Below are 18,713 nucleotides of genomic sequence, written 5' to 3'. Positions count from 1 at the left end.
AGCTCTTCTGCTTGATCTGGGGCAGCCCTCCAAACTGGCAGATGAAAGACCGGCCATAGAAATATGGCTCATCACTAGGCTGCAGACAGCCAAAGTCAAACTTACCACCAGACACTCCAAAGTAGCGCAGATGAGACTGGTTGAGATCTGAACCTCTCTTTAATCCCCAGTATTTTTTTTCTCCTGCAAAAGCTACCCAAAGTATCTTCCCCCCTGTGAGGAGAGAGGGAAGGGAACTTTTATTCCACCCTCTAACAATAGCGGCGACTGACTATCCAGGGAAGTTAAGAATAACTTTAATCTAACTGGATCTATATGCTTCTAAAATTTGGGGACCAAAAGACTTCTTACCTTTATCGAAGATCTTGGTTTTTATTTACAAAAAAGAAATAAAATTGGAAAAAGAATTATAAAAATTTTGGATTTAAAAAACCTTAAATGGTATTGGTGACATCTTGTGACTAGGTTTGATATTACAACTTGTTATTGTCTAAAGGAGATTTGGCTGGAAGCCCAGACTACAGATAAGACTTTTTTAACCTTGACAATTATCAGCTGTGAGAAGCTCAGCTGTGTTCTATACTCAGTTATAAAGTTATTTTCATTCTCTGACTAAAGCTCTTAACTTAACACACTACTAAGAGAATAATAATAACAGAACCAGATGTGCGTTTTGAAGAAAAAATGTGCAATTTACTGAATATATGGGGTCCAGAGAGGGAGAAAGAGTATTCTGTTAAATTATAGATGGATCAAGATGAGAGAATATTGAAAAAATATTTGGGCCATTTGGAGGCCCAAGAGTGAATAAGAACGGTAATTGTTTGGTGAGCATTTGCTTAGAAAAAGGACTGTTTGTTTCAAATATATAATTGGAGTATTAATTTATTCATAAGTGCAAACATTAAAGGAAGCAAAACTTGAGAATGTAAGTGCAGGATACAGAGAGCTTTGAATGTGGGGCAAATCGAGTTTGGGTAGTAGAAAGAGTGGACTTGGGCAGCAGTGATGTAGAAGGAAGGAAAAAACTGAAATAAATTAGAGTAAAATATAACCACCACCGAAATAGAAAATAAGAACAGCATAAAAAATAGATTAATTGCTCAACAGAATGAATGGAAAGTGCATGTATGGAAAGAGGTTAGGGAAACTGCTTGTACCAAATTGAAAGAATTATGCACAGAAGTGTGCAGAGTTGCACTCATGGAAAGTATGAAATCTGATTTTTGTAGAACACTGAAATGAAAAAGGCTCTGGATAATGCGTGTAAGAAAGCAACTGCTCTAAAAATGAAAAAGAGAGAAAGGTATTGTGTAATGCTTATACAGAAAAAAAGATTGCCGCAAAAAAATGTAACCAAAGATAGCAAGGAACAGTTAAAAGAACAAAGGAAATGCAAACTGATTTTTGACTGAATTTTTTTTTCTTTTGTATTTTCTTTTTTTTTAATTCAATAAAGTTCTCTGGGGGAAAAGAAAGAAAGCATATTTTTTTTGAAGTGGATGAAGTAGGTTAAACAAGAAAGCTAAACTATTCTCCAAAAGAAAGAAGTGAGAAGTGGTATATAGGGATATTTGTAAGGATGATTTGCAGGGATAGAAAAGCATGAAAAAGCATTGTGAATGGGGTTGGTAGGAACAATGCTTACCAATGTTTTCTTGCCTTTTCTTATATCGTGTATTTCATGTCCTTGTTTTGCTATTTCTTATTCCATGTCTTCGTTGTAAATGCCACTGTTCATGTAGAAAAGGGTATGCATGATGGCTACGTACTGTATGTAAATCCTTATATCATGCCTGAACTGTTATCTGCATTCAGCTTTCCTTATCTCCAGAAGACAATCCTGTGTTGTACTGAATTAAAGGCATTGCTAGCTTCCATGCAATGAAACACACATTCATGAACACTATGGTGCCAGAGATTATACCCCTAATCCTTTTGCATACTGGTGAGTTTAACTCTGTAACAAATGCATTGCCAGTCTTGTATATATTTCAAATATGTAGTATCTTTACTCAGAAGACTTTGGTTCTTGGTAACACAGAACAGGTAATGGCAGAGAAAATTCAATGCTTGACATTGAATCTCTATTATGAAAATTTGGGTGTTAGAAGCTTGCCTCTTTTTTCATCTGGGAAAGAAACTGTAGGTATTTCCACAATGGGATGTCTGAAAAAGTCACAGTGGTGGCCACAACTGTATAATTTGGAAGTGTCATCTTGTTTTTTTGACACACATCTGCAGATGGCATTTCCAAATTATACAGTTGTGGCCACCATTGTGATTTTTTTGGACATCCCATTGTGGAAATAACTACAGTTTTCTGCAGGTATTTTGATCTCTCTGCAAACCTATGCCAACAGAAAATTGTTGATCTTTAAAATGGGGTAAGATGGTTTTTCCTGATTTGTTTGTGGTCAAGGAATTTATGCATTTCTACTGTTAGATTCAAGGATTTTTTTCCATTTGGTAGCAAAATATAACTGTTAGTGTAGGTCATCTTTTATTATGGTATATTTGAAACCAAATCTTCTTTGTTTAAAGTTGTTGAAAATTTGAAATCAATAAAACATTTGTGTAAAATCAGGCAGAGTTTAGATAAGTGACTAAATCCACCAGTCTAGCTATATGACAAAATCGCTTCCATCCCAGCCCCTGCCCAATCCATGTCAAGGAAAGTGATTGGTGATATATTCTACAAGCTGCTGACATTTAGTGGGATAGAAGTGAAACAAAATCAGGGAAATCCATCTCAATGTGGATAAATAGAGACAGTGCCATTTATTGTTATTATATCTTAGCATAATAGGATTGCCAGAAGAGAGTAGCAAATTTTATACCATAATAGGTTTTACCAGCTCCAGGACTTGTGAATAGCACATTGAATTTGGTCATGAGGAAGATCATTGTGTATCAAACAGTGCACTGTAGGAAATCCTGATCTAATGTAGCATATGGACCACAGGTTCACATAGTGAATATAGAACTGTTCTACAGTATAATTTGGAATTCTCTGTTTTAGCTCCTACTTTGTACAATGATATATCCATTGAGATCAGATAGGCGCACAATGTGAATATTCCTTCTAATGACTTGTTTATTTACTTACTAGGATTTATATGACATTCCAATTGAAACTGATTCTGAGTGCCTTATAGAACATTACAGTACTGAAATAGGATTAAAATACAATAATAATCCAAAACATAACATAACCAAGACAAAAATATTCCTTATTATAAACTCAATAATCTATTTTTAGCAGTGATTTAATAATTCCCATCATCTTGAAAAGCCCTCCAGAACTGCAAGATCTTAGCCACTGTGTGGGACACAAGCAAGAATGGGCTGCCTTGATCTCTGCGTATATGCTATTCTGAAGAAGGGATCTGCCCAGGAAAAGATTCGACCTTGGGGTACCTGGTAACAGGTCTCCCAAGGGTTCAGGACCCATGACAAGCTTTTCTTGATAGATCTAACTAGACAAGAAGGTTCTACTTGGAGAAGATGGTCTTGGAAATACTCAGGTCCTAAGCCATGAAAAATTAGAAAGGTGGGATTAACAAAGTATTAATGTCACATGGGCAAGCCAAGTTGAATCTGGTACTAATCACATTGCTGCAATCTGGGCCAACTGTAGATTACAAATGGTATCAAGGGCTGACCAGTATAAAATGAATTGCAGTAATCCATGGATTACAAGAGATGACAAAAGCGTTTTTTCTATGTTCAGCATTTCTTTTACTACCAACTACTCTTAATGACTGTATAGAGTAATAATATGCTATCATTTTAATTTTTTTAAAAAAAATCTATTTGTCTTCATTTACATTTTCATTTTAATTACTTTGAAATTTTGAGTACAAATGTAAAACTGTTATGTATTAAATGAAATGTAATAAAAGTCCTTAATCTAGAGAGCAGGTTTAAGTAGGGAGCTGTCTTCTTTTAAAAGGACACATAGTCTCCTGGCTTTATATGTTCTGTACACATCAATGGAATTGGTTTACTCTGCAGATGCTTTTGTATCTTGAACATGGGTGGGTTTTGATTCACAGACATGCACATAGTGATATGCATATACAAAGCTTGTTTTGAAAACATGTTTTTCTTTTCAGATTTTTCGAAGAGCTGACAAGAATGGTAAGTGAATGAATACATGATTGTTTTTTAAGCAATGCCAGTTGTTTATACAGTCTTTTGAATAGAATATATGTAGTTCAGGTTTGAACTGTGAAGTATTTGTGCTCTCTGAGCTCAGTTATTTGCTTGCAAAAGTTTTATTACCCAACAAGTGCTATGAGTGTTCAGTTTGCCCCCTATTTCTATAAGTAACTTGCACTGCCAGTATTGGTAGGGTTGGGGTGTGTGTGTTGGTGAGGCTAAGTAATGAAATGTCAGCAAGCAAACAATTAAGCTCAGAGTGCCTCAGGGACTCCACTATACAGCCTTTCCTATTTCAAAGGCTAGAGATGGGCAATCAAGACATCTAATAGAATCCTGGGTTTTCTAGAATATCCTTTTTAAAACAGAATTGAAAAAAAAAATCTACTCCAACTCTCCTCTGAGAAACTCAAGCTGACAGATACAATTCTCCCTCATACCCCAATTTTCTCTCGTCACAAGATTAGGTTGAGAGACAGTAACTGGCTGAAAATGATCCAGAAAATGTAATAACAGGTAGTGCTTGATTTACAATCATAGTTGGGAATGCAACTTTCATCGCTAAGCAATGCAGTCATTAAGTGGCTGCATGACCAAGTTTGTGATCTTGTTACCGTGGTTGTTAAGTGAATCATGTGCTTATTAAGCAAATCAGGCTTCCCCCATTGACTTTGCTTGTTGGAATCCCTCTAGGAAGGTCATAAATGATGATCACATGAGCCTGGGATGCTACAATTGTTGCAAAGACCAAACACCTGAATTTTGATCACGTGATCATATGGATCAGTGTGAGGACCAGTCCTAAGTCACTTTTTTTCAGTGCTGTCATAACTATGAACAGTCATTAAACAAATGGTCATAGGACCAATGCTTTTTTGTAAAAAAAAAAAAAAGGTGCTGGAACTCACACACGTCATACAACCCGCCTTGCCTACCCTAAAAGGTTCCATCCAAAAAAGGTGCCGGAACTCCGTTCTGGGCGTTCTATGAGAAAAAAAAGCCCTGCATAGGACTACCTATAGTTTTATGGGGATCTGAATATTCTTTTTTTCAGATCCCAGATTTACATCCTATACTGAACCTCACAGCTTCCAAATTTTTCTGTTAAGGTTGTCATATATGAAAACTAAGTTTCAATGCTGCCTAAATTTGTTAATAATAAATAAACTCTAGCCTATGGGATGATGTAATATACTTATAGCCTTAGCAACCTATTTTGCAACCCATGGTGGATTTTTAATTCCTAGATTTTTTTTCATGCATTTCTCCTCTGCTTACCATGATAATGCTTGCTCATATCATATCCCTTATTCATAAAAAATATGTTGTCTTGTCTGTCAGTCATTCTTTCTACGTCAGTCAATCCATTCATTCCATTTATCTTCTGTTGGCATTAGGTTTCTTCTCTAGCCTTTAGATTCCCTATATTTCAATCCCTCTCACTCCCAAGAAATTGCTCAGAACTTTATGACTTCGATGTTGTTTTATTCAAAGTTATTTTGATGAAATCTATTTCACAATTCATGTTTGCTTCATTTTAAATATACTTTGCAAGGCTTCTTTTCTATTTTGTTTCACACAACACTTGTCATGATATTCCCAATTTTTAAATGGAAAACTGAGACCAACCTTATTTAACATGTTCAGGAGTGAATTTTAACTAAGCTTCATGATCCTATACTTTGGACCTCTTTGTTTATTAACTGGAAGTTCCATCTTAAGAAGAAAGCAGACCAAACTCAAGAAAATCAGTAACAAGTACAAGGACCTCAAAATGACACCACACCATGACATCATAAGGCAAATAACACCGCTTAGTATATGTGACGTGATGTGTGATCACAAGTACATAAGTCACATGATGATATCATGATGTACATATCAACATTTGCCCCAACCTGCCTCTCTATAGACACCTCTGGCTGCACTGTAATCAGCTCTGTCACCAAGATGGATTTTTAAAAAGTAGTGTTTACACTGATTTTATACATTTTTTATTTTATTTTTGGACCTGCCCACTTAGCAGTTCGAAAGTAAGAAATGTGAGTAGATAAGTAGATGCCACTTTGGTGGGAAGGTAACAGCATTCTGTACACCTTTGTTGTATAGCCACATGACCACAGAAAATGTCTTTGGACAACAATGGCTCCCTTGGCCAAGAAATGGAGATGACCACTACATTCTAGAGTTGGACATGACAGGACAGGAAAGCCTTCATCTTTTTTTCCCCTCACAATTTACTCAAGGTTATTGTGTTGAATGTTAAAACTGAATAGTGATATGGATCTGATGTTGATACACTTGTAAATGTAATTTACCACAGATTATTTACAATATTTATTGTAAATGTTTTATGTTTGTGTAGCTAATAGTTTTAATTTTATAAATGGTTTTAATGATTTTTTTCAGGTTTTATATTTTTTTAAAATATAAAGACAACCCCCAAAACCTGAAAAAATATCATGACTAATGATCCTTTTTCACACCTATGACTGTTGCAGCATCCCCATGGTCATGTGATTAAAATTTGGATGCTGGGCAAATGGCTCATATTTATGACTGTCATAGTGTCCTGGGGTCATTTGATCTCCTTTTGTGACTTTCTGACAAGCAAAGTCAATGGGGAAACCAGATTCACTTAACAACTGAGTTACTAAATTAACAACTGCAATGATTCACTTGACAAGTGTGACAAGAAAGGTCATAAAAGGCACTCCATCACTGGAGATTTTTAAGAAGAGGCTAGACAGTCACTTATCTAAGATGGTATAGGTTCTCCTGCTTGAGCAGGGGGCTGGACTAGAAGAGCTCCAAGGTCCCTTCCAGCTCTATTCTGTTCTAAAATGGGGCAAAACTCTTTTAACAAATGTCTCACTTAGCAACAGAAATTTTGGGCTCAATTGTGGTTGTGGGTTGAGGAGTACCTGTATTAAAAGAAATCAGATACTGGACTGGTCTGTGCCCTCAGCTTACAGCTGGTCATGATGTGATCTACAGTTTGACGTGAGACCCCTCAATCACACTGAGGGGAAGATGCTTTGCCCCAATCATTGTTGCTAAACAGAGGCTTATCAATTCTTAGCTGACCTGGGTTTAATAAAATTCTCCTGATATGGAATATATTGTATTAATCTATATATAGCATACTAGATAGAAAGGTCATCCTGTTCTCTTTTCAGAAAAATATAATTATTCCACGTCTTTATTTAAATGTAGATGACGGGAAGCTGTCATTTGAAGAGTTTAAGAATTGTTGTGCTGATGGCATCCTCAGCTCTGAGGAACTGTGGAAACTGTTCAGTGATATTGACAGGCATCATTCAGGGTAAGTAATGGATGGATAATCTAGAAGCTTTAAAAATGACATGTGTACTTAACCAAATCCCTTCTTGGAAACAGTCATAGCTTTATAGCAGATCACAGATTTTTCATGCAAAAGGTTCTTGGCTTAATCATTTACATTCCAAGAAGGGTTGCAAAGACACCTATTTGACATTCTAAAAAGCATCTGCCATTCACAAAAAGGAAAGAGGATATAAATTTTGTGGATAGATTTTTTCCCCCTGGTTTGATTTCAGTTGCTAGAAGAATCCTTAAGCAAACAATGGAATGTAGTTAGCAGAAATACAAGCATTTTATGATGAGCCGGATGATTTTGCATTTCATGTTTCACACAATGTTTTCATTGTATTTTAGTTAGTGTAGTCTTATTTCATCCTGTCTTTTTTCAATTTCAAAATACAGTATATATTCACCAAAATATGCTGAAGAAACTGCTTTTGTTACACTCAGGTTTATGCTCAATGACCTTCTCTTTCCATCAGATTTATAATGGTACAATTTAATAATTCAGTAAACCTGTAATACATTTTGTCTAAAAAGTGTGTATGGCTGCTTTATGTGAAAACAGAAGCACTCCTGTTTTTGAGGAAGGTGGACCTGGAATTTAATGCTGCTTTAAGAATAGTCCAGGCTGGTCATAAGTAAAATAGCCTGTTAACTTCACAGCAGTATGCCTGAATTCCATGAATCAAAATCAGATTTGCTATTTTTGTCCAAGGGCATATTAAAATAATATGTAAATTATCTATGGGATATGCAAGCAATGTAATTTTACCTATCACAGCTACAGCATAACAAATGATCTAATCAACTTCAGTATGTCCCATAGCGCATATGAGGATTTTAAGATAAAATGGATTGCCTAAAACATCTACTGAGTTCACAGCAGAAGTAAGACCTGAATTAAGAACTGTCTAATTCACAATTGCCTAGCCACTTTCCATCAATATATATTTACTTTTATTATAGATAATAATTGAGAAATTTAAAAACATTTCTCTGGCAGCTCAAAAGACAGAAGGCAAATTAACCCATCCTAAGAGTTGGGTTTTTTAAAATTGTATTTGGATCCTTCTCAATGGTGATTGTTTTCTTACAGCATGTCTTGTTTCACTATCTATGTATAATATCTAGTTTCTTTATTCTTTTCTGGACAATTTTTCTGTTTTTTTTATTTCAATTTGATTTTGGCAATGTATTCTGATTTTTATCTCTTAAGTTTGATGTTGCCAAGTACACCCAGAAGATCTTTTTGACATATATCAGAATAAGACTTCAGTCTGAAATCTAGGAAAGCTATTGTCAGTCAGTATAAAGTCAACAATACTCAGCCACATAGATCAAAGGCCTGCATTAAGCAACATCTTATGTTTGCGAAGCCAAATAGAAAATAATATGAGCTTCTGTTGGTTGATTATATGTAACAATTAGCAATGCAGGTGTTCACCTAGGTAGCCTGTATGCAAATCCTCCTCAAACGACTGAGTATGTTTAATGGACAGGACGGGGGAAAGGAACAGAGTCTCATCTTCCACCCCAAACTCTATAGACAGACCATAGTTTAGCTTTAACTTGCTATCAGAATTCCCAACAAGTATGGGAATGGAAATTCTAGAAGTTACAATTCTAACTTGGGTCCCCTGGAGCAGAGTTCCTGGCAGTGTGTGTTTGTGTGTGTGTGTGTGTGTGGCGGGGGGATCACTCTGCGTGAGTGGCTGGCAAGTGCATGCATGCACAGTTCCATTTGCATGAGCGGCGTGCATGCCCACCCACCATTCACACAAATGGAGCACACATGCACAAGCTCACCCTCTGTTCATGCATGGGGGATACTCAGGTGCACACACTCACCCGCCATTTCCGCAGCCCAGTTGCAAACAGCTCACGGCCCACTAGTGGGCTTCAACCCAGATGTTGGGGAACCTCTGCCCTGGAGGAAAGCAAATTGACTACAGCTTGTATATTACAATATACAGTATAAATGTTTTACATGCAGAGGGCCCTTTGCGTGATTTATACTTTTTTAGTATAAAACTCCTTGTGGAGTTTCCTTGTTTGGACAAGTAAAGGCTCTTTGCATAAACTACAATTCACATGTGAAAATTAGGTTTCTTTTTTTATTTGTATCCTTCCTTTATTATTTTTACAAATCATTCAAGGTAGCAAACATATCCAAAATATCTTCGTCTTCCTATTTTTCCCACAATAACAACCTTGTGAGGTGGATTGAGCTGGCCCAAAATCATCTAGTTAGTTCTTTTGGCTAAGGTAGGATTTGAACTCACGGTCTTCCACTTTCTAGCTGGTGTCTTAATCACTACACCAAACTGACTCTGTGGTTGCAATTGTGATGGTTTTCTGCAATTCACTTCTCCTTTTTGAAGATGTGTCATGTGCAGTTACTTTTAAGGAACTATAGTGCACATATCCTAAGGATCCAGAGCCTACTGCAACTGTCATATTCTGTATCCAAAGAGTGGAAGATATAGTTATACAGTTATTGCACTTGGCAGTCTCTGGGCAAATTAGAGTAAGATGTTAGTCTAGATAACATTCAAAGGCCAACTGAATCTTATAACTACTGTAACTGATATACTGCATTTTGACTGATCTCTGCTTGATATCAGCTTTTGGCACTTGATGCTAAAAAAGCTGCTGATACATTAGATGCCAGAGGCCAATCATGTATACATATTGAATAAATGAGGACTGAAGCTACCACAAATAAAAAGAGATGAGTTATATGACTGAATTGTAAATGATCACAACTTGTTGTCTGTCATAAAAAAACATATCATTAGAAGACATACACATTATCTAGACCAGTCTTATAATCCATGCCGTTGAATGCCTGTAGCTTTGATACAACATTCCTGATAAGTGATTATGCATTTTCTGCTTTAAAATTTCTAGTACACTCTAAACTCCACAAATGTCCCTTACACTATATCTTCCTCTGTCCATTTTATAACTTAAACAAGGAATCCGTTTCATTGTCTGCTATTTCATATAGTTCATGTGAAACTTCTCTCATATTAGCCTTGATAAATGTACCAATTTTCATGCTGATATAAATAAGATATTTACTAAGAAAACAGCACTGCTTTAGCAAGTCATTCTAGTACTGTGAATGCATCTGCATTTAAAACAAAGCCAGCCTTTATTTTAACCAATGTTTAGGAGAGTTAAAAAATACTTTAGCATTTCACATAGGCTTCCATCAGAAGCCACAGGCTCTGGTTTCTGAGCCATAATCAAGTGAGCAGGCAATATTCATGTCAGTGCAGCACATTCACATGCCTGCAAAGTGGTAAATAAGAAGTGCTCCGATAAATCACTTCTTGCAGTAATCTGTACCTTTGCAAAAGGTACACAACTGTATGCCTCATATTGGAAGAGAGAAAACCTTTACTGCATAAATGAAAAGCAGGTGATCATCATCAATAAAGGAAGAAAAGGGAAGTAGGATGCCCAAGGCAGCAAAACAGTAGCCACTTTTGGAGGGAGAAAAAAATTATTTACATAATTAATAAAGAAACAGTCAAACTCTCAAGAAGGTCATTGCCTTGTCTTGTATCCTCCTCTCTTTTTCTTTTTCCCCCTCTGCTGTTTGTTTGTTTTGGTTCATTTATGATTGTATATATTACCAACCATCATCATTTCAAAACAAAAGCAATTGCTGTACCAAATTTACATCTCATACTAGTGTAGCAGTTCATAGCCCATTTATACATTAGTTTAATGATATGGCAATTTCCCCATTTTTTAGTATTGAAACAAAGTGAAAAACCATGCCTTCTCATTCTTTTTTGCATGGGTGAGATAGATGCTTGCTCTACTCCCACTCCTTCTCATGACCTGTAATAAAATTGTTGGGAATGATGGGGATTTAATCCAACAAGGCTGGAGAGCACAGGTTGGTTTAGGGCAATGTTTCTCAGCCTTGGCCACTTTAAGACATGTGGACTTCAGCTCCTAGAATTCCCCAGCTGGCCATGCACTTTGGGGAATTCTGCGAGTTGCCAAGATTGAGAAAAACTGGTTTAGGATAACCTTAAATATTTTATTCCATTTTATTCCATTATTATTTTTACAAAAACTCTCAAGCTGCAACTGCACATTTTTGTTGTCTCTGATCCGATTGGTTGTAGATTTTTAAAAAGCTTTCAAAGCCTTCTGTCTGCAAAGAAAAAAAAAGATTTGTATAATTAGCAAAATCAAAGATATCTCAAATTCAAAGATCTGAAAAATGACAGCCTGACTAGAATACAAAAGACTGTTTTGAATATCTAAAGAATTTTCCCCCTTCCCCTCTCACATTTACTTATTCATTGGATTTTTAAGGCTGCACAACTTAAAAGATATTTTTTTTTATTTTATCACTTATCAAAATATCATTGGGTGAAACCTCAATAATTAAATCCTGCAGACTTAATATAAAGCTGTCCTAGGGTATGCTGCTGTCTCTACATATATCTCCATATAAGTTTCAGGGAAATTCTCAGATTCAGTGTGAATTCAGCCAGCTCTCTCCTTGATATGAACCTTACTGGGTTCTATAAAATAACAACAAGCAGTTTTGTCTCTTAGGTATCTGTTTTTATGGAAAACCTATCCACAGAACTGACTTGTGTAACTTTGGTGTCTATACATTGCAAACACTATTTGGAATCAGCCAGCTAGTAGTTACAGCCTTGGGAACAAAAATTGCTAGTACTTCTGAAGAGAGCAGTTGTTTTACTGAACAATCATATAACTAATGCCTACAAACATAAATGCTTGCAATTTAAGCCTGGAAGGGAAATTCTGCTTTTGGCAACTTTTCTGAGTTGCCTTTATTCAATTCACACCAGAAAATTTATTTATCCTTTCACAGTGAATCATACTACAACTCAGCTGGCAAATAAGAATTAGTAAACACTGCCCACCTCAAGTCAATGTCAAGTAAGGAGAACCATATTAGATCAGGCTAATATAGTCTTGCAACTGCATGGCCAGCCAGATGCTCATCTGCAGGAAACCAAGACATTAGAATTCTCCTTTGTATATTCATATTCCCAGCAACATGTCTTTCATTCCAGAGGTCATCTTAAGCCATTAGGACTGGTAGCACTGAAAGACCAATCCATTCTTGTCTATACTGGCTGGCAGCAGGTTTCCTTTGTTTAGGAACTTAATTTCAACTTGTAACTTTAAGGCTGAAATGTCCCTACGTTTCAGTGATTTTTCTCTTTATTAAGTGGTAGGGCTAATAAATCTGGACTGCAAAAATCCAGATGATCACAAGAATTACAGCAGTTCGATTTCTGTCAGCCTATCAAGGAGTCAATTCTAGAAAACATTGCAGCACTCTTCTTCAACTAAATATATGTTCATAGGCTAATTGTATAGTAGTTCTAATGTAGTGGAATTTCAATGATTGGTTGCTTCATGTATCAACTGCAGACATAGTTTCTCACTTAAAGGAATGCCTCTCTTAAGATGGTATTGCAGTATACTTAAACAAGTGACCTTAAAAACGACTTATAGTGATGTTTGAGGCATTATTTTGCTTCTCTTGTTGTTTTTGAAGAAAATGAAACGTTAGGAGGAGGTTATACTATATATGGTTTTATATACCATTCATGTTTTGGGGAGCAACATTTAGATACTAAAATATGTAAAATGTGGAAAATAAATAATCAAAAACTATTACAATGCTTACAGGTACTTTTTTGGTCTTGCAGAATGTTGGTAACATATGAAAGCTCTTTAACAATTGCCATTTAAAAAATGTAGTTCTGTTATTTCAGAAATGAACAATGTATGTCATGTCTAGATTCAGCCTGAATTAAGAATTCAAGCAGTCTTGTGCTGTGGAAGTCCTATCATCCCCAGCCAGCAATACAAAGGAGGTTGCTATCAAGGGATTTCAAACATCTACTCCAATAACAGACAGACCCTGGCATGTCAACTTAGAAAATAATCACTCTCTACTTCAATCATTCAATAATTAGCAGGGAAGTCATTAGAAGGAATAGCTACTTTCCTGTGTCTCAGACGTAAATTACATTGTTTTTAGATAGCTCTACAGCACCATCTTTTTTATCTTTTCAACATTTTCATCTCTCATGATTCCTGTAGTTTTTTTTTTAAAAAAAACCCCTAGAATTTAATGAGGTTCCTATTGAGAAAAAGAATTTAAAGAATCCAAGTAATGTGAAAGAAATTACAAGAGGTATGATTTGAATTAGCTTATGAAATTAATATTGAAATAATTGACAGGGTGGCATAGAATAAGATCAGGAGATGTGAAATTATGTAGTCCTGATATCTTATAGGAATAGCAGATTCTACAGCATCATCTGAGTATAGAAAGAATAGATAGCATTATCCATGCATAAGGTAGAGATATCAACAGGTTTGCAAGAACCTGAACGCTTTAAGATGTATTAAAAAAAGAGAGGAGATTCATAAAAAGCCCTGTTTTAATGCTACATGATTACCAGTAATGCCAATCTACTGATGGGAATTGTAATAAAAAACTAGATAGGAAAAGAAAGGAAATGGAGTGCCTTGGATGGTGAAATACGAACAGGAGCTCTGCATACCATAATGTTGATGACCTAATTTACAGCTCCTAAAAACTAATATTTTCAGACTAGGGAGAAACAGCTTGTAACCTTTGGTTAAATGCATTCCCTTTTTGGGGCCACATAAGCTACACCAATTGGACCACAAAATTTTATCCACGTGATTTCCAAAATTTGGTAACATCCTGCCACTTGGAATTGGAAAAGCTATAAATTCTATAATGAATTCCAAAAAAAGTTTAACTTAATACAATCCAGGGCTTTTTAAAAATATCTGAACCTTAGCTTGTGTCATCTGTCACCCACTGCACCCTCCTCCCACAGTACGTACAGCATTATGCAAAGACATCATTTCTGTTTAGTAGAGAGACAATTTATAGGGTTACACTCACAAATAACTCTGTAGCTATTACATCTTTCTCTTACTAGTGGCTTTTGAATGTATATGTGATAAGAAGAAAGATTTTTAAAAAACACAAGATGATTATAGGTTAAAAATAATACATCTATGCCTCCCCCTTTAAAAATCATATGGAAGCACCCTAGGATATCCTGACCTCAGAAAAATAAAAAAGGGGGGGGGACGGAGAAAAGGAATGACAGAACAACTAGAGAGAAACCAAAAGATAAGGCAAAAATATACCTGCCTGTCACAATATAGATCTAAATTTAGCTGGCATAACAGCACCTATGAGCAATGTACTTTTGCAGGTGAATAGAAAAAAGAAATAGACATCTCTAAAAATTCAGCATATATTTAATAGCTCATAGGGATGTCAATTTTTCAAAACAGTATATATTCCATGAATACCTGACAGCTGGATTTTTCTGCCAATGGTGTCAACTCCAATATAATGTGCTTTATCTTCTGAAACATCACACTCCAGAGAGCAGTAGCATAGCTTCCCCTTAATGATTCCTTAATCTTGGCCTGAAGCAATTTTTACTAAAGTGATTAAGTTAACCTCAATGTCTAGCAACAAGTAGTGGTCATCTGAAAAACAAGTAAAGGTATATGCCAACTCCAGGATAGAGTTGATATAACCAGTCCCAGAGTTAAAGAACATTCAGTTATATTAGCATAATAAGATCAGTCCCAATGAATGATTGGAGCTGACAGACTGCTGATGTCCCTAGAAAAACAAGCTACTGACTGAGTGACTTTTATTAATGTTGCCTATGGAGAGCTGAACGAAGCAGAATGAAAAGTGTCTTTTATGGGGGGTCACTTTCCTGACTAGAGAGCCATGTCTAGAATTGGGAGCTACTGTCTCACCTTGGATATGAATATTGGATATTGTGTGTATGAATAACAATTTAGAATAATAGAGTTGGAAGGGACTTTGCAGGTCATCTAGTCCAATTCCTGCCCAAGCAGGAGACCCTACACCATTTCTGACAGATGGCAGTCCAGTCTCTTCTTGAAAGGCTCCAATGATGAAGCTCCCACAACTTCTGAAAGTAAGCTGTTCCATTGGTTGATTGTTCTCACTATCAGAAAATTTCTCCTTATTTCTAGGTTGAATCTCTCCTTGATTAGTTTCCATCTGTTATTCCTTGTCTGGCCTTCAGGTGCTTTGGAAAATAGGTTGACCCCCTCCTCTCTGTGACAGCCCCTCAAATATTGGAACACTGCTTTCATGTTTCCCCTTATCCTTCTCTTCACTAGACTAGCCATGCCCAATTCCTGTAACCATTCTTCATAATGGTTTAGCCTCCAATCCCCTAATCATCTTTGTTGCTCTTCTCTACACTCTTTCTAGAGTCTCATCATCTTTTTATAGTGTGGATACCGAAACTAGATGCAGTATTCTAAGTGTGGTCTTACTAAGGTTTTATAGAATGGTATTAGTACTTCATGTGATCTTGATTGAATCCCCCTGTTAATGAAATTTAGGATTGCATCGGCTTTCTTGAATGTCGCTACCCACTGTTGGCTCATATTTAATTGATAGTTCACTAAGACTCGAAAATCTTCTCACAGTTACTGCTATTAAGCATGGTTTCACCCAATCTATGTGTACCTTTGTTTTTTCTTGCCTAAGTGTAAGACTTTACTTTTCTCTACATTGAATTTCATTTTGTTAGATGGGACTGAGTGTTCAAGTCTATCAAGATCCATCTGGATCTTGAGCCTGTCATCTAGGGTATGGGCTATTCCTGCCAGCTTAGTGTCATCTGCAAATTTGATAAGTTCCCCTTCTATTCCCTCATCTAAGTCATTTATGAAGATATTGTACTGGGCCTAAGATGGAACCTTGTGGTACCCCACTGCTTACTTTCGTCCATGTAGACGTAGTACCATTAAGGACTACTCATTGAGTATGGTTTGTCGGCCAATTACAAGTCCATCTGATGGTGATGCTGTCTATCCCACTTTTTTCTAGTTTTTAAGAAGTAGGTTGTGGTCTACTTTGTCGAAGGCTATGTTGAATTCTAAGTATATTATGTTCACAGCATTTCACTGGTCTACAAATTTAGTCACTTTGTCAAAGATGAATATATGAGTATATGTATACAATTCCTGAGAAGCATCCCCATGGTCATGTAATCAAAATTCAGACGCTTGGCAACTGACTCATATTTATGACAGTTGCAGTGTCCCAGGCAGTGGTGGGATTCCAATACCTGAACAACCAGTTCTCTGCATGGATGCTGCTTCTGGAAGTCCATTCTGGGCCTGGGCCTCTGAGGCTCAGAACGAACTTCCAGAAGTGGTGTCCACGCAGTTCAAGTGGGCCATTCTGGGCCTGGGAGGTCTCCCCCAGGCCTCTGGGGATCAGAAGGGACTTCTGGAAGTGATGCCCACAAACTTCCAGTGGTCCGTTCTGGGCCTTGCGAAAAAGGGCTAGGGCTTCAGCTGGTTCGCCAAACTCAACAAAAAATTAGCTACCGGTTCTACCGAACCAGTGTGAACCGGCTGAATTCCACCAGTGGTCCCAGGGTAATGTGATTACCTTTTGTGATCTTCTGACAAGCAATGGGGAAGCCGGATTCACTTAACAACTATGTTACTAATTTAACAAGTACAGTGATTCATTTAACCACTATGGCAAGCAAGATTATAAAATGGGGCAAAACTCACTTAACAAATGTCTCGCTTAGCAACATAAATTTTGGGCTCAATTGTGGTTGTAATTTGAGAACTACCTATATCAAGAGTGGATTATGGGGAGAAATGTTCTATATAACAAAGTGAGAGTTAGCAACAATAAAAACAAAAAGTACTGGTGGTTAGTTCAGGTATGCCAGGCAGAGCTGGTAGGATTCTAATTAAAAAGGTACAAGAGATGGAAATAATTAGGGTTTGGAAGTATGTTTTAGCTTTATACTAGGCAAGGATGTACAGACCAAATTTTGGATAGCAGCTATTTATGATGATGTAAAGCATGCTTACAAATAAGTGAAAAGCATAGCAAATGATTCAACACCAAATGTAGTACAAGCTGTGGATATAAAATGTCTACTTCATTATTTAAAGTATTTGTGGATAAATTTATAAAAATGTTTGTAATGACATTGTTGGGGTCATGAAAATATATATATATATATATATAGTTCTATGCAAATAATTCTGCAAATGATTTGTTGATTAAGATACTATAATTTCCAATGACTGTTAGATTCTATGATGCAACAAGGAATATGGAATGAACATTAATTTATCAATGAGCTAGCCAGTTGTTTTGCTAATGAAAAATAGAATAAGTAAGTTAGACATAAATGGCAAAAAACAAGAAAAGATCTGGCCCAGAAAGCACGCTATGCTACTATCTGTGAATGACGTACATTTGATGGGTCCCAAGAGGTGGCCCTTCTCTGCCATGAGACATTCTGTGACCCTCTGTAGGAAATGACCAGGCTGAGTCTGAGGGAGGGGCCAAACGCATCAACAGTCATGAATCCCTTTGCACCCACAAGAGATCTAAGTCCAGCTCACCTTGAATTCCTTCTACCCTTATCTCTTGCTAATTCCCTTGGCTGATAGGAGTTCAAATTCTTGTAGAGAACTCAAGCTTACAATAAATCTTTATACCCATTTGAACTGTCTCGATCTCCTGATTTTCTTGGCTCTTGACACCCTCTCCCCCCCAAAAGTTAGCTCCATCCCTGTTAACATTCAGGAAGTCTCTCAAGACCTGGTTATGTCACCAGGCCAGGGAACTGATGATATTTTAAGATGGCTCCCTTATAGTTACTCTGTCAATTTGTAGTTTTTATACAGTATTCTAATTTTTTAAATAATATTTTAATTTTTAATAATTATTACCCATATTTTATTGTTTTTATAATGATTATTATACTGTTGTTTTATTTGATTGTTGTACACCAGCCAAAGTCACATCTGGTAAGATGGGTGACTATATAAATTTGACAAATACATAAATAAATAAGAGCAGAATCTCCAAATAGACTACATTCTAATTTTAATATTGTTTAATATTATTATTACTTCATAGTTTTGGTGCAATGAGATCTTCATTAGTATGATGTGTGTAATATGAGTGAAAAGTAAGAAAAATAGCATGCTGGTTTCATTTTCTCTAGGAGATTGGCTTTCAAGAAATACCAACTGCTGATTTGTTTTGTGACATAGCAAGAACTTTGGCTAAACAATGGGACGCAAAGAGTAAA

General features: G+C 36.3%; 1 protein-coding gene across 1 annotated transcript in view; it reads left to right on the top strand.

Annotated features, from left to right (window-relative positions):
- Positions 1-18,713, top strand: part of LOC107297895 (N-terminal EF-hand calcium-binding protein 3-like) — a gene marked incomplete at its 3' end in the record, with an annotated part of 70,734 nt that overhangs the window by 33,637 nt on the left and 18,384 nt on the right. Inside the window, exons 2-3 of the mRNA XM_015827251.1 lie at positions 4,119-4,143; positions 7,381-7,489. Of these exons, the coding sequence (XP_015682737.1) occupies positions 4,119-4,143; positions 7,381-7,489 (134 nt within the window). The remainder of the gene's footprint in view (positions 1-4,118; positions 4,144-7,380; positions 7,490-18,713) is intronic.

Source organism: Protobothrops mucrosquamatus, unplaced genomic scaffold, assembly GCF_001527695.2.
Source record: "Protobothrops mucrosquamatus isolate PMUCROS unplaced genomic scaffold, P.Mucros_1.0 scaffold3575, whole genome shotgun sequence".
Classification (NCBI taxonomy): Eukaryota; Metazoa; Chordata; class Lepidosauria; order Squamata; family Viperidae; genus Protobothrops; species Protobothrops mucrosquamatus.
Note: the sequence above shows the minus strand (reverse complement) of the source record. Positions and strands in the feature narration are given on the sequence as shown.